This window comes from Carya illinoinensis, chromosome 13 (assembly GCF_018687715.1).
Source record: "Carya illinoinensis cultivar Pawnee chromosome 13, C.illinoinensisPawnee_v1, whole genome shotgun sequence".
NCBI lineage: Eukaryota > Viridiplantae > Streptophyta > Magnoliopsida > Fagales > Juglandaceae > Carya > Carya illinoinensis.
The window spans coordinates 4,519,423-4,531,999 of record NC_056764.1 but is presented as its reverse complement, the minus strand read 5'-3'; the positions used below and the strand labels follow the sequence as shown (position 1 = coordinate 4,531,999).

General features: G+C 37.6%; 1 protein-coding gene across 3 annotated transcripts in view; it reads right to left on the bottom strand.

Moving 5' to 3' along the window:
• Positions 1 to 12,577, bottom strand: part of LOC122291538 (ubiquitin C-terminal hydrolase 13-like) — a 37,723-nt gene that overhangs the window by 2,311 nt on the left and 22,835 nt on the right. For all 3 annotated transcript variants that reach the window (XM_043099303.1, XM_043099302.1, XM_043099301.1), the window contains exons 22-27: positions 12,137 to 12,192; positions 11,845 to 12,022; positions 11,638 to 11,739; positions 11,431 to 11,502; positions 11,126 to 11,191; positions 3 to 68 (exon numbers count right to left, since the gene is read on the bottom strand). In XM_043099303.1, coding sequence (XP_042955237.1) covers positions 3 to 68; positions 11,126 to 11,191; positions 11,431 to 11,502; positions 11,638 to 11,739; positions 11,845 to 12,022; positions 12,137 to 12,192 — 540 coding nt within the window. The remainder of the gene's footprint in view (positions 1 to 2; positions 69 to 11,125; positions 11,192 to 11,430; positions 11,503 to 11,637; positions 11,740 to 11,844; positions 12,023 to 12,136; positions 12,193 to 12,577) is intronic.

Genomic DNA, 12,577 nt, shown 5'->3' with positions numbered 1-12,577 from the left:
ACCTCCTCTGCACGTAATGTCCAATACTGATCATTAATATTTTCAATCTTTTCACTGAGTGGGAAAATCTGCAAACAAAAAAACAAATTGCAGAATTAAGGAAAGTATAAATACATATAGTAATTTCTAAGACTTATCAGACGAATTTTAGTTAACTTCAGAAGTAGACCAGTGCAAACCCAAACCCAGAATTTAGTGTGCACGAAGTAACAATATGTGCACTCCATGTTTTTGCCTAGTACACACATACAAACCTTATGCATGTACATTTTTCTAAAAGTACAATTTATGCATATACATTCATACATACAAGATAAAAGGGTCAATCCATTGGAATTATGGGTAAAAATTTATTGCCTTTTCCTTCTCTCTGTTGCACGCAAAAAAAACCACTGCCTTGTAATAACCCTCTCCAACCAGACTTCCCAACAGAAAATTTTCCTTAATTTTATTTTATAAGCGAAATTTGATTAAAAATCAATAGATGGTGCTACCTCTTTTATTAATGTTCTCCAGCAGCTCTTCTCAGTGGAATGATAGTTTTTTCTGAGCGGTTCACAACTAGTAGGTTCAAAATTCTTCATTCTCTTGTACTCTAGAGGTCTTGGAGGTGCAGATGATATTTTCTGGGCCCATCCTAAGAAAAGGAAGTTCACTATTCAACCTTTTTACAAGGTCTTTATACCTTGGGATGGTAACCCCTTCCTTTGGACAAGTATTTGGCAGACAAAGGTGCCTCTAGGGGCATGTTTTGATGCATGGACAGTCTCCTTGGGAAAATCCTCAAAACGTGATCTCATTGTTGCATGTGTAAGAGCGGGGAATCAATACACTGCTTTTTACTCCATCATCAGATTGGCGTGCCTTCCAGGTAACTTTTGCAGAGTTGGCTTGGGTTATGACTAGAAGGATGGTAGAACTCTTTGCAAACAGAAGAGTTATATGATAACTCACATATGCAACAGTTTGGAAGATGGTCTCTAACTGCTAAGCTTGGTGTATTTGGAGGTAAAGGAACTAGAAAAATTTTGAGGATCGCAAGCAGACAATGACGGAGCTTAAACCTTCTTTTTCAAATAATTTGTTCCATTGGATAGCTTATATAGATTTTGGTTGTTTTGAGATTGTTACTATGTCGGACCAAGTACTGTCTGGGTGGTTTGTATCCGGTAGTGTTAGAGTTCTGGTTTCTATGGGCGAAGTTGGATCGAATATTGGTTTCTTCGACGTTCATGAATTATTTTGAGGCTCGTATGGAGTACCTTCCGCGGACTTCTTCCAATCATTGTCCTATGCTATTACATTTGAAGGAGGAGAGAAGGGGTGGCGTTAAATACTTCAGATTTCAACGTATGTGGGGAATCAAAGAGTGGATGGCTCTCCTATGGTGAGAATTAGTAGAAAAGCTTAAGATTTTAAAAAACATGCTGCGGAAATGGAACATTGATACTTTTGGGCAGGTTGAATTGGAATTGAAAAACGTGGAAACTCGGATGGTGGAACTTGAGGATTTTATATTTGTTGATTATTCCCAAGAGCGTGATAGTGAGCTATTGCTTTGTAAACATCTTCAATGGCTTCATAGAGAAGAGATTTTGGGATGTCAAAAATCTCGTATCAAATGGCCTAAGGAAGGGGATTCAAACACGGCTTTTTTTCATGCGTCTATGTGTGTTAAAAAGAAGAGTTTGATTATGGATCATATGAATTTGAGTAATGGTCAGGTTTTTGATTCAGCTGAAGCCGTGCATGATGAAGCAATTTGGTTTTTTCAGGACTTGCTGTCGACCTTGGCTGTGAATTTGGATGAGGATGCTATATGTTTATTATCACCGGTTGTTTTGAATCAGGAAAATGAGGCCTTATGTGCTCAACCATCTTTGGAAGAAGTGAAAGCGGCATTGTGGTCTATCCCACAAGATGGCAACCTAGAACCAGATGGTTTTTTGGCAACCTTTTTCATGCTAGCTTGGGAGGTGGTGAAGCAGGATATTCTTGACATGGCTAGGGAATTTTTTGAGGGGATTCCGTTGACTACATTTTTTAAGGCCACTAATCTTGTATTGATTCCTAAGGTAGATGCTCTAGCAGGTTATGGGCAGTTTCGGCCTATTAGTTTATGCTCGGTAGTCTATAAAATCTGGGCCAAAATCATGGTTTTTAGATTGGCACCAGTTCTTGAGAGTATTATTTCGCCGGAACAAGCTGCATTTATTCGTGGGCAAAGCATTTTTGAAAACATGGCTCTTGCACAGGAACTTGTACATGGTATGAATCGAAAAACAAGGGGAGGTAATGTCATGTTGAAGATTAATATGGCAAAGCCTTACGACTGTGTAAATTGGAAGTTTTTGGAGGTGTTGCAGAGGTTGGGCTTCTCATATAAGTGGCATTCTTTGATTTTTAATGCGATTTCCTCACCTGTTTTTTCAGTTATGTTGAATGGCTGTTGTAAAGGTTTCTTCAAACCTTCCTGTGGGCTTCGTCAAGGCGATCCCCTTTCACCGTATATATTTATTTTGTTGGAGGAACTACTATCAAGGATGTTCCATAAAGCTTTTTTACAAGGCCAAGTTAAGTGTTTTGATGCTTGTGGGGTGTGCGTATTTCTCACTTGTTGTATGCCGATGATTTGCTGATTTTTGCTAATGGTGGTAAAGATTCTATTCGGAATTTGAGGGAGGTGATTCAAAAGTATGAAGACATCTCAGGTCAACTAGTAAATCCTCAAAAGTCCTCTATTTTCTTCTCTTCTAATATTCCATGTGATCGGAAAGTGGAATTGAAATGTATTTCGGGTTTTATAGAGGGTGCGTGGCCTTGCACATATTTGGGTATTCTGTTACATGTTGGGCATATTACTTTGAGATTGTTTGAGCCATTGTTGGCAAGGGTGCAAAAAAAAGTTGGCCGGATGGAAGAATAAGTTGTTATCTTTTTGTGGTAAAATTATTCTTATCAAACATGTGCTTAGTAGTATGACCATTCATTTATTGTCGGTGATGAATCTGCCTAAAGGAATTTTTGAGAAGCTGAAGTCTATTTTCTCAAATTTTCTTTGGGGGCTCTAGAGATGAGACTAAGAAGCGTAAATGGGTTTCATGGCAGACTATTTGTTTGCCAGTAGAGGAGGGGGGCCTTGGTATTCGTGATTTTTCCAAGGGGTTATTCAGGCTCCCCCTTCGATTTTCTTTGGTTGGAATTTTTTTGGTCCAAATACGTGGGAAGTTCACAGCTATCTTCGGTGGTTGAAGGACCAAGGGGGTCTCGGTTTTGGCAAGGGGTTATTCAGGCTCCCCCTTCGATTTTAAGTAACTCAAGATGGTTGGTCCGAGATGGATCTTTGAGTTTTTGGTTTGATAATTGGGTAAGAAATTGTGCTATTACTGATCGGCAAGTGGTGGTGGGTGATAGGGGATTACAGGTCCGAGATATATTCGAACGTGCGGAGTGCAATGTTCCTATGTTACGACAGTTGGTGGATGAGGAAACTGTGAACAGAATTTTGACATCACAGGTTCGAATTCGAGAGGGACCTGATATTTTGGTATGGAAGCAGACTATAGATGGCATATTTACTATTAAATCAGCTTGGAATATTGTTAGAGCTCATTGTATTATTTGCCCTGGGAAGAAATGGTTGTGGAAAGCTTCTATACCTAAGAAGATGTCTTTTTGTTATGTTGGCGTGCACGTCGAAATGCTATTTCAGTGGATGAGGATGAGGTAGGCAGGTCTGGGGCATGGGATGAGACAAAGTTCTCATCTCATCTCATCTTATCATTACAACTTTCTCAAAATTTCACACAAAATATTATAAACAATTCAACTTTTTCAAATCCCAATTCAACCTTTTCAAATCCCAAAACAATAATAATATTAAAAAAATAATATTTTAAACTTTCATCTAAAACTAAAAATTCTCATCTCACTCCCCAAATCTGCCCTAAGCAACTAGGCATTCCAATTGTTTCAAAATGTCATTGTTGTCTTTCTCCCCAAGTTGAGTCTTTGGATCATATTCTTTGTGATGGGGAGGGACTGAGGAAGTTTGGAATTTTTTTGTAGCGATTTTTGGGATTCATTTGCCTTCTACTCGGGTTTGGGTTGGGGTGATGAATATCTGGTGGTGTTGAGCTTCGCAATCTTCACAGGTGCGTTGGTTACGTTGTGTCATCCCTATTTTTATTTCTTGGGCTCTTTGGAGAACTCATGATGCTTGTATGGAGGGTTTGAGTTTTGATTGGAAGAATGTTATTCGAATGGTAAAAGGTTTTATTTTGAAGTCTTCGGGCATGATGCGGGATTTCAAAAAATTAGGATCCCATAATGTATTGGTTTTGAGAGAATTAAACTATCCTATGGTGGCTTTGGATGGTAGAATGCCGAGATGCATTGGGTGGGCGTTGCTAGAGGCTAGGATGGTGAAACCCAATGTTGACGGTATTAGTGGATTATATTTATTTAAATTAATTCCAATGTTTATCTAATTAATTCCTATGTTTATCTATGTAGTTTGGGCGTAGACAAATTTGTACAGCTGTATAGGATTTATAGGATTTGTAATTTGAATATTTAGATTGGATAGATAAGTATGGGAAACATATCTTATCCAAGATTTGAATCCCTTTAAGATAGGAAGTTAGATTTCGAATTTAGATAAGTATGGGAAACATATCTTATCCAAGATTTGAATCCCTTTAAGGTAGGAAGTCAGATTTCAAATTTCCTATCTTTGTAATCTATTTCTTTCTATTTATGGATGAGAAGAAAGAGGAGGAGATGATTCAACAAAAAGAAAATTGTTATGGTATCAGAGACAGGTTCAGAATCCTAGGTCCTAGTTTTTTTTTTTTTTTTCTGATTCTAAGATTTTTTTCAGTTAGGGTTTTTCTGTTTCCAGAGTTGTGGCTATTTTTTTTCTCTAGTCTCAAGAGTTGCGGCTAGGGTTTCTTGTCTATCATGTCTTCTGAAATTAGAGATTCTCTTCTGGTTCGATTCAATGGAAAGAATTATGCTGCGTGGTCTTTTCAGTTTCAACTTTTGGTAAAAGGGAAGGAACTTTGGGGTCATATTAATGGGAGTAGTGTGGCACCAGAAGACAAAGATCAGCGGGCTTCTTGGGAAAGCAAGGATGCCTGAGTCATGTCTTGGATTCTTGGATCTGTTGATTCCCATATTATCTTGAATTTACGCTCATTCAAGAGTGCTCGTGATATGTGGAATCATCTCAAGCGGCTGTATATTCAGAATAATGCAGCTAGGAGATTTCAACTCGAACTAGAGATGTCGAATTTCTCTAAAGGAGCTCTCTCTGTGGAGGAGTTTTATTCTGGTTTTTGTAACTTGTGGGCTGAGTATCCAGATATTGTATACACATCAATCCCAGCAACAAGTTTGGCCGATATTCCAGCTGTTCATGAAGCAAGTATGCGGGCACAGTTGCTTATGAAACTAAGGCCTGAATTTGAATTTATTCGTGCTAATCTGATAAACCGAGATCCTGTGCCTCCACTTGATATGTGTTTGGGAGAAATATTTCGAGAGGAGCGAAGATTGATGACTCAAACAGCCATGGAACAAGCTACTCCAGCTCCTATGGCATATGCAGCTCAAGGAAAAATAAAAGGGAGAGATTTGAGCTGTACTCAATGCTATAGTTGCAAAGGTTATGGGCATATCGCTGCAAATTGCTCTAAGAAAACTTGCAACTATTGCAAGAAGCAAGACATATCATCAAGGATTGCCCGATACGTCCTCCACGTCGCCAAGAAACTGCCTATTCAGCAGCTGCTGAGGCTACTCGTGCTGCTAGTTCTACCTTGGTCACTTCCTCTCATGTTCCAGCTTCCACTTCTCAAAATCCCACCTCTATTACACCAGAAATGGTACAACAAATGATCATCTCAGCTCTTTCAGCTTTTGGTATTTCAGGTAAAACCAAATCTGCCTCTAAACCTTGGTATTTTGATTCCGGTGCCACCAACCATATGACAAGTGCCTCTCACTCTCTTGTTAATATCTCACCGTATGCTGGTCCACTAAAAATTCACACGGCAGATGGTAGTGCCCTACCTATCACTGCCGTAGGTGATATTTCTCATTCCTTGAAAAATGTTTTGGTGTCTCCTTCATTAAATACCAATCTGATTTCTATTAGCCAATTAGTTGACAGCAATTGTAGGGTGTCATTCACTTCTTCTGGATGTCTTGTACAAGATCAGGTGACCGGGAAGATGATCGCGAGGGGTCCTAAAGAGGGTCGGCTGTTTCCTTTATGTTTAGATTCAAAATCTGTTGAGTCAAAGTCTTTTTCTTCGTTTTCTTGTAATGTTGGTACTTTTGAGTGCGAAGGATTGGCATAGGCATTTGGGCCATCCCAATTCTCACATACTTCATAAGTTGTTATCTTCCAGTTTAATTGGCAATAAAGAGCTCTATTCTCTTGATCAATTAAATTTTGATTGTGATACATATAAGCTAGCTAAAAGTAAAGTTTTGCCTTTTCCTTCAAAAGGATCTCATGCCACTCGTGCCTTTGATGTTATTCATAGTGATGTATGGAATATTGCCCCGATCAAATCTCATGATCGTTATAAATATTTTGTGACGTTTATTGATTATTATACTCATTTTACGTGGATTTACTTTCTTTGTACTAAGAATGAAGTATTTCCAGTATTCAAGCGTTTCTTGGCTCATCTCACTAATCAATTTTCTGCCTCTCCTAAGGTTCTTCGCTCCGATTCAAGAGGAGAATATATATCTAATGAGTTTCAAATGTTCCTTCAAGATCAAGGAATTATTTCTCAACATTCTTGTCCATACACTCCACAACAAAATGGAGTAGCTGAAAGAAAGAATCGCCATCTTCTTGATATGGTCCGGACTCTCCTAATTAATTCGGGTGTGCCCTCTCGTTTTTGGTGTGAAACTTTGTCTACTGCTGTGTATTTAATTAATAGATTACTTACTCCAGTATTAGAAAATGTTTCTCCTTATTCTTTGCTATTTAGGCACTCCCCAAACTATTCTCAATTGCACTCATTTGGTTGTGTTTGTTTTGTGCATCTTCCATCTCATGAAAGACACAAATTTTCTGCTCAATCAATCAAATGTGCTTTTTTGGGGTATAATTCTTTTCAAAAGGGTTTTGTTTGTTATGATCCTCAAGCTAAACGCATTCGAGTTTCTCGCAATGTGGTGTTCTTTGACAAACAACAATTTTTTCATACTCATCTAGACCCTATTCCTCCTAGTTTTTGCGTTTTGCCAAATTTTTCAGATGAGGATACAACTTCTACACTAGCTTCCACTCGATTTAAACCTGGTTGTGTTTACACCAGGCGTAAATCACCTCATCCAGCAGATCTGACCGCTCTCTCTGCCCCCTCTGAGCATCTACCCGTGGCTTCTGATCAATCCCTTGACACATCTTATGATCCACCATCTCGTCGGCATACTTCTAGTCTCCAAACCCCCGGATCGGTATGGTTTTTCCTCTCATTCTTCTATGATTGCTACACTTTCTTCTATTGCTATTCCCTACTCTTATAAGCAGGCTATGGAACATGAGTGTTGGAGGAATGCCATGCAAGTAGAAATGGATGCACTATCGGCCAATGACACTTGGGACATTGTGTCTTGTCCTTCTTCTGTGACACCTATTGGTAGCAAGTGGGTGTATTCTGTGAAGCTTAGATCAAATTGATCCCTTGAGAGATATAAAGCTCGCTTGGTAGCTTTGGGAAATAGACAAGAATATGGAATTGATTATGACGAGACGTATGCTCCTGTTGCTAAGATGACGACTATTCATCTCCTTCTTGCCATTGCCGCTTCTCAGTCTTGGCAATTGCATTAGATGGATGTAAAGAATGCTTTCCTTCATGGTGATTTAAAAGAGGACATTTATATGAAACTTCCTTCTAGTATGCCACTTTCCTCAACTAATGATGTTTGTAAGCTGAAAAGATCATTGTATGCTCTAAAACAAGCTCCAGAGCTTGGTTTGAGAAGTTCCGCAATACCTTACTTGAGTTTCAATTCACTCAGAGTGAGTATGATGCCTATTTGTTCCTTCATAAGAGTGATTCTGGTTTTGTTTTCCTGTTGGTCTGTGTGGATGATATCATTATTACTGGATCCGATATTGAATTTATTCAAGGGTTCGGATGCATCTTCATAAGGTCTTTCATATGAAAGATTTGGAACTGTTGACTTATTTCTTGGGGCTGGAAGTTCATAATCAGCCACATGGGTTATTTATTAATCAACATAAATACACGCAGGACCTTGTTCAGTTGGCTGGGTTGGGGGAGACAACTTCAGTTGATACTCCTATGGAAGTCAACGTGAAATATCGGAAGGATGAGGGTGATTTAATTTCTGATCCTGCATTATATAGGAAGCTTGTTGGGAGTCTAATCTACCTCACTATCACACGTCCAGATATCTCATATGCTGTCCATATTGTCAGTAAATTTATGGACACACCTCGACACTTGCATTTAGTGGCTGTTCATCGTATTATCAGATATTTGATTGGGACTCCTAACCGTGGGTTATTTTTTCCTGCTGGCACTTCTCTACAACTTATGGCTTATAGTGATGTGGATTGGGCTGGTTGCTCAGATTCTAGGCGTTTTACAACTGGTTGGTGCATCTTTTTTGGAGATTCACTCATCTCCTAGAAATGCAAGAAGCAAGAGTGTGTTTCTAAATCTTCTACTGAAGCTGAATATAGAGCTAAGTCAGCAGCTTGCTCTGAGATGATGTGGTTGCGGGGCATTCTTCAAAAGATTGGTTTTTCGCAAGACAAGGCAACTCCTCTTCATGGTGACAACACTAGTGCCATTCAAATTGCTGCCAATCCAGTATTTCACGAGCGTACCAAACATATTGAAATGGATTGTCACTATATTCGTCAAGCCTATGAGGCGAAGTCTATTATACTTCCTCATATCTCTACTAATCTTCAAGTAGCGGATATATTCACGAAGGCGATGACTAGACAAAGGCATCAACTCCTAGTTAGCAAATTGATGCTAGTAGATACACCAGCATCAATTTAAGGGGGGTTATTAGTGGATTATATTTATTTAAATTAATTCCAATGTTTATCGAATTAATTCCTATGTTTATTTATGTAGTTTGGGTGTAGACAGATTTGTACAGCTGTATAGGATTTATAGGATTTGTAATTTGAATATTTAGATTGGGTAGATAAGTATGGGTAACATATCTTATCCAAGATTTGAATCCCTTTAAGATAGGAAGTCAGATTTCGAATTTAGATAAGTATGGGAAACATATCTTATCCAAGATTTGAATCCCAAGGTAAGAAGTCAGATTTCGAATTTCCTATCTTTGTAATCTATTTTTTTCTATTTATGGATGAGAAGAAAGAGGAGGAGATGATTCAGCAAAAAGAAAATTGTTAGACGGGGGTTCTTGTGGTAATCCTGGGCTGTCTGGCGGAGGGGGGATTATTTGAGATGATTTTGGTCGTGTTGGGTGGTTTCGCTCATTGCTATGGTCAAACCACTAATACTATTGCAGAATGTCATGCTGTGCTTGATTGTCTTCGGCTGTGCAATCAACTCGGTTCAAGAAATTTTGTGGTAGAGTCGGATTCTAGTATTATAGTGGGATCGTTTGTTTCAGGTGTTTGTAATTATTGGTATCTTTGGGATTTTTGGGAGGAAGCTCAAAGCCTTGTCAGCGCTCTTAATGTTCAGTTTAAACATGTGTTTAGAGAGGCTAATATGGTAGCGGATTTTTTGGCTAAACATGGTGCTAATGGCGGGACTTTGGATTATTTTGGGGAGGATGTTGGTCCAGGAAGGCTTAGGGGAATCAGTAGATCATCTGCTTTTACACTGTGAGGTGGCCAGGTTTATGTGGGATGATTTTTTCTCAAGAATTGGATTGTCTTGGGTCATGCCTCTTAGATTGGTGGATTTCCTTGCAAGTTGAAGAGGACTCCGTGGCAACTCACAAGTAGCGGCAATCGGAGAATGGTCCCAATATGTATGCGTTGGTGTATTTGGAGGAAGAGAAATGCCAGAAGCTTTGAAGATCAAGAGAGAACTATGGAGGAGCTAAAAGTTTTTTTTTTCTAAGTCATTATTCTTAGGGGTGGGGGCCATTGATTGTAACGGACTTAGGGTCCAGGACCTTCTTCTTTCTGATGTAACCTCTAGCTAGGTGTTTCTCATGTATACTTCATGTGTACCTGGCCTTTGTCTATTTCTATGAATATAACTTCTTGATTACCTATTAAAAAAAGAGTTTTATTGTGAGGTTGCGTCTTTGTTTGGTTTTTTGATGTATTTATGGTTGTTCATCTGCCTAAGTGAGGGTTTTATTTAAAAAAAAAAAAAACAAAAAAACAAAAAATAAAAAAACAAAATGCTCCTTACATACTCGGGCTATGCCTTTCAAGTTTATTAATAAATGAAGTTGCAGCTTTGCAAACTAAAGTTGGAAATATCCTTACAAATAGCCTACAACTGCTAGAAGGCTCAAAATTTATAATGAAAGTTTGAACACTAGAATAAAGAAAGTTTTAGTTGCATTATTTGTGTAGTTAAATATTAAAATCTTTACATGATTCTTACTACCAAAAAATTTTATTACACATTCATTAACGTTATTTCAATTTAATATGTAAAACAGAAAGAGATTGTACAAGCTTGTCATGTCGCAATAAAGAGAATCACAAGGTAAACCCAAAATTTATCATCACCTACTTCCAGTATACTGGGGAAGTAATTAATCTTAGCTAATAGATATTGACATGATTCTTACTACCAAGAAATTTTATAGCAAATTCATTAACATTATTTCAATTTAATATGTAAAACCAAAAGAGATTGTACAAGCTTGTCAATTGTCATGTCACAATAAAGAGAGACTCACAAGGTACACTCAAAATTTATCATCGTCTACTTCCAGTATACTTTCAAAAAAGTATACTGGAAGTAATTAATCTTAGCTTCTTTTTTTTATGGGTCAAGTAATTAATCTTAGCTAATAGGTATTTCTATTCAAAAGGAACAATATCCACTACCTTATAGATCTTTTTTTTATATATATATATATATAAGTAATAAGAGATTACCTTATAGATCTTGTGATAGAAAACTTCAAGCAATCTCATTTCTGCATTGGAATGAGACAACTCCACCTGTTCCAAGTTAAGGCTCAATAATAGGCGATGCTTTTAATAATAGGAAAAGGCACAATCATAGGTGACACTTTTAATTGGTGCATACCAACATTAGGATATAGTTCACGACTATCATAGATTAAAGATAAAATGTTCTCATTAAGATGTTCAATGCATGCCACATTAATTTATACTGCACAGTTCCAATAATAATTGAAACAGACATCTAGTTCTAAAAAACAAAGTTGCAAGGTTACCTTCGTCTTTAGATCATTAATAACATCTCCCACGGTACACTGTTTTGGTAATCTAATAGTATGAATTACTACCTGACAACAGAACACCAGTAGTTCATTAAATTTTTTTTAAAAAAAAAGAAAAGTAGTTCATTAAGTGGTACAATACTAAACATGATACAATCAAAGAATAGCCGATTGAGAGAATTGGCTGATATCTGCACTTACTTCATCCTTGGTAGCATGATGAAAAGCAACTTTCAAAGTTTTTAGGCCTTGCAATTCTGGCAGAGGGATATCCAATACTTCATAATAGAGAATATCAGAAGTCTAAGAAAAAAGAACGCATACTTTATCAGCCACTGGGACATACCGGATACCAAAAATATGAAGGTAACAAGACCAAAATAGAGCAACACCCATGATAAAAATTACCTGATTGTAATGGACCAGCATGTCAGATAGATGTTCCACTCCTCTGTACTTAATAGGTTGCGGTTTAGGTTGCTGGGAATAACAGTTATGAGATGTGAGTCTGATTTTGGATGGATCATCCAAGCCAAGATGCTGAGCTACTCTTCCCACGACATCATCATAGTTATTAAGTTTTGACCTAGAAAATCCCAGAGAAAAAGAACATAAGCTATACACAATATAAGTTAATCAAATTGATTTCCCCCAACAGAGAGAAACTGCAGAGAAAGTTCACTATATAGGACTAACTTACAACTCAAGACAGAATTCGTCCTCCTTGGGTTTCTCCAGAGATCGAAAGCGAACAACCTATGCATCAATATTTATAAAGCCAGTCAGTTTTAATCAATCAATAGAAATCAGAAAAAGTACCAAATAAATATGCCAGCACTTCAATATTTTATCTACTTAAGCATTCCACTAGTAATGATACGTGAACTTGGAACACATTTTGCAAAATCAATTTAATTCACAGTACAATATCTCAGTATTGTTGCAGTGGATAGACCATCATGGAATACGAACTTGATGATCAATATAAACATGACCATAGAAGATTTATTAAACTGGTACAGCAGAACAGTAACAATTTTGGCAATCTCAATTGTCCAAAAGGCTTAGCCCCCAGCAATCATGAAACCAATCCTAAAATTTGACAAAAAATTTGAGAAGCAATTTAAGATGGATAGGCCCT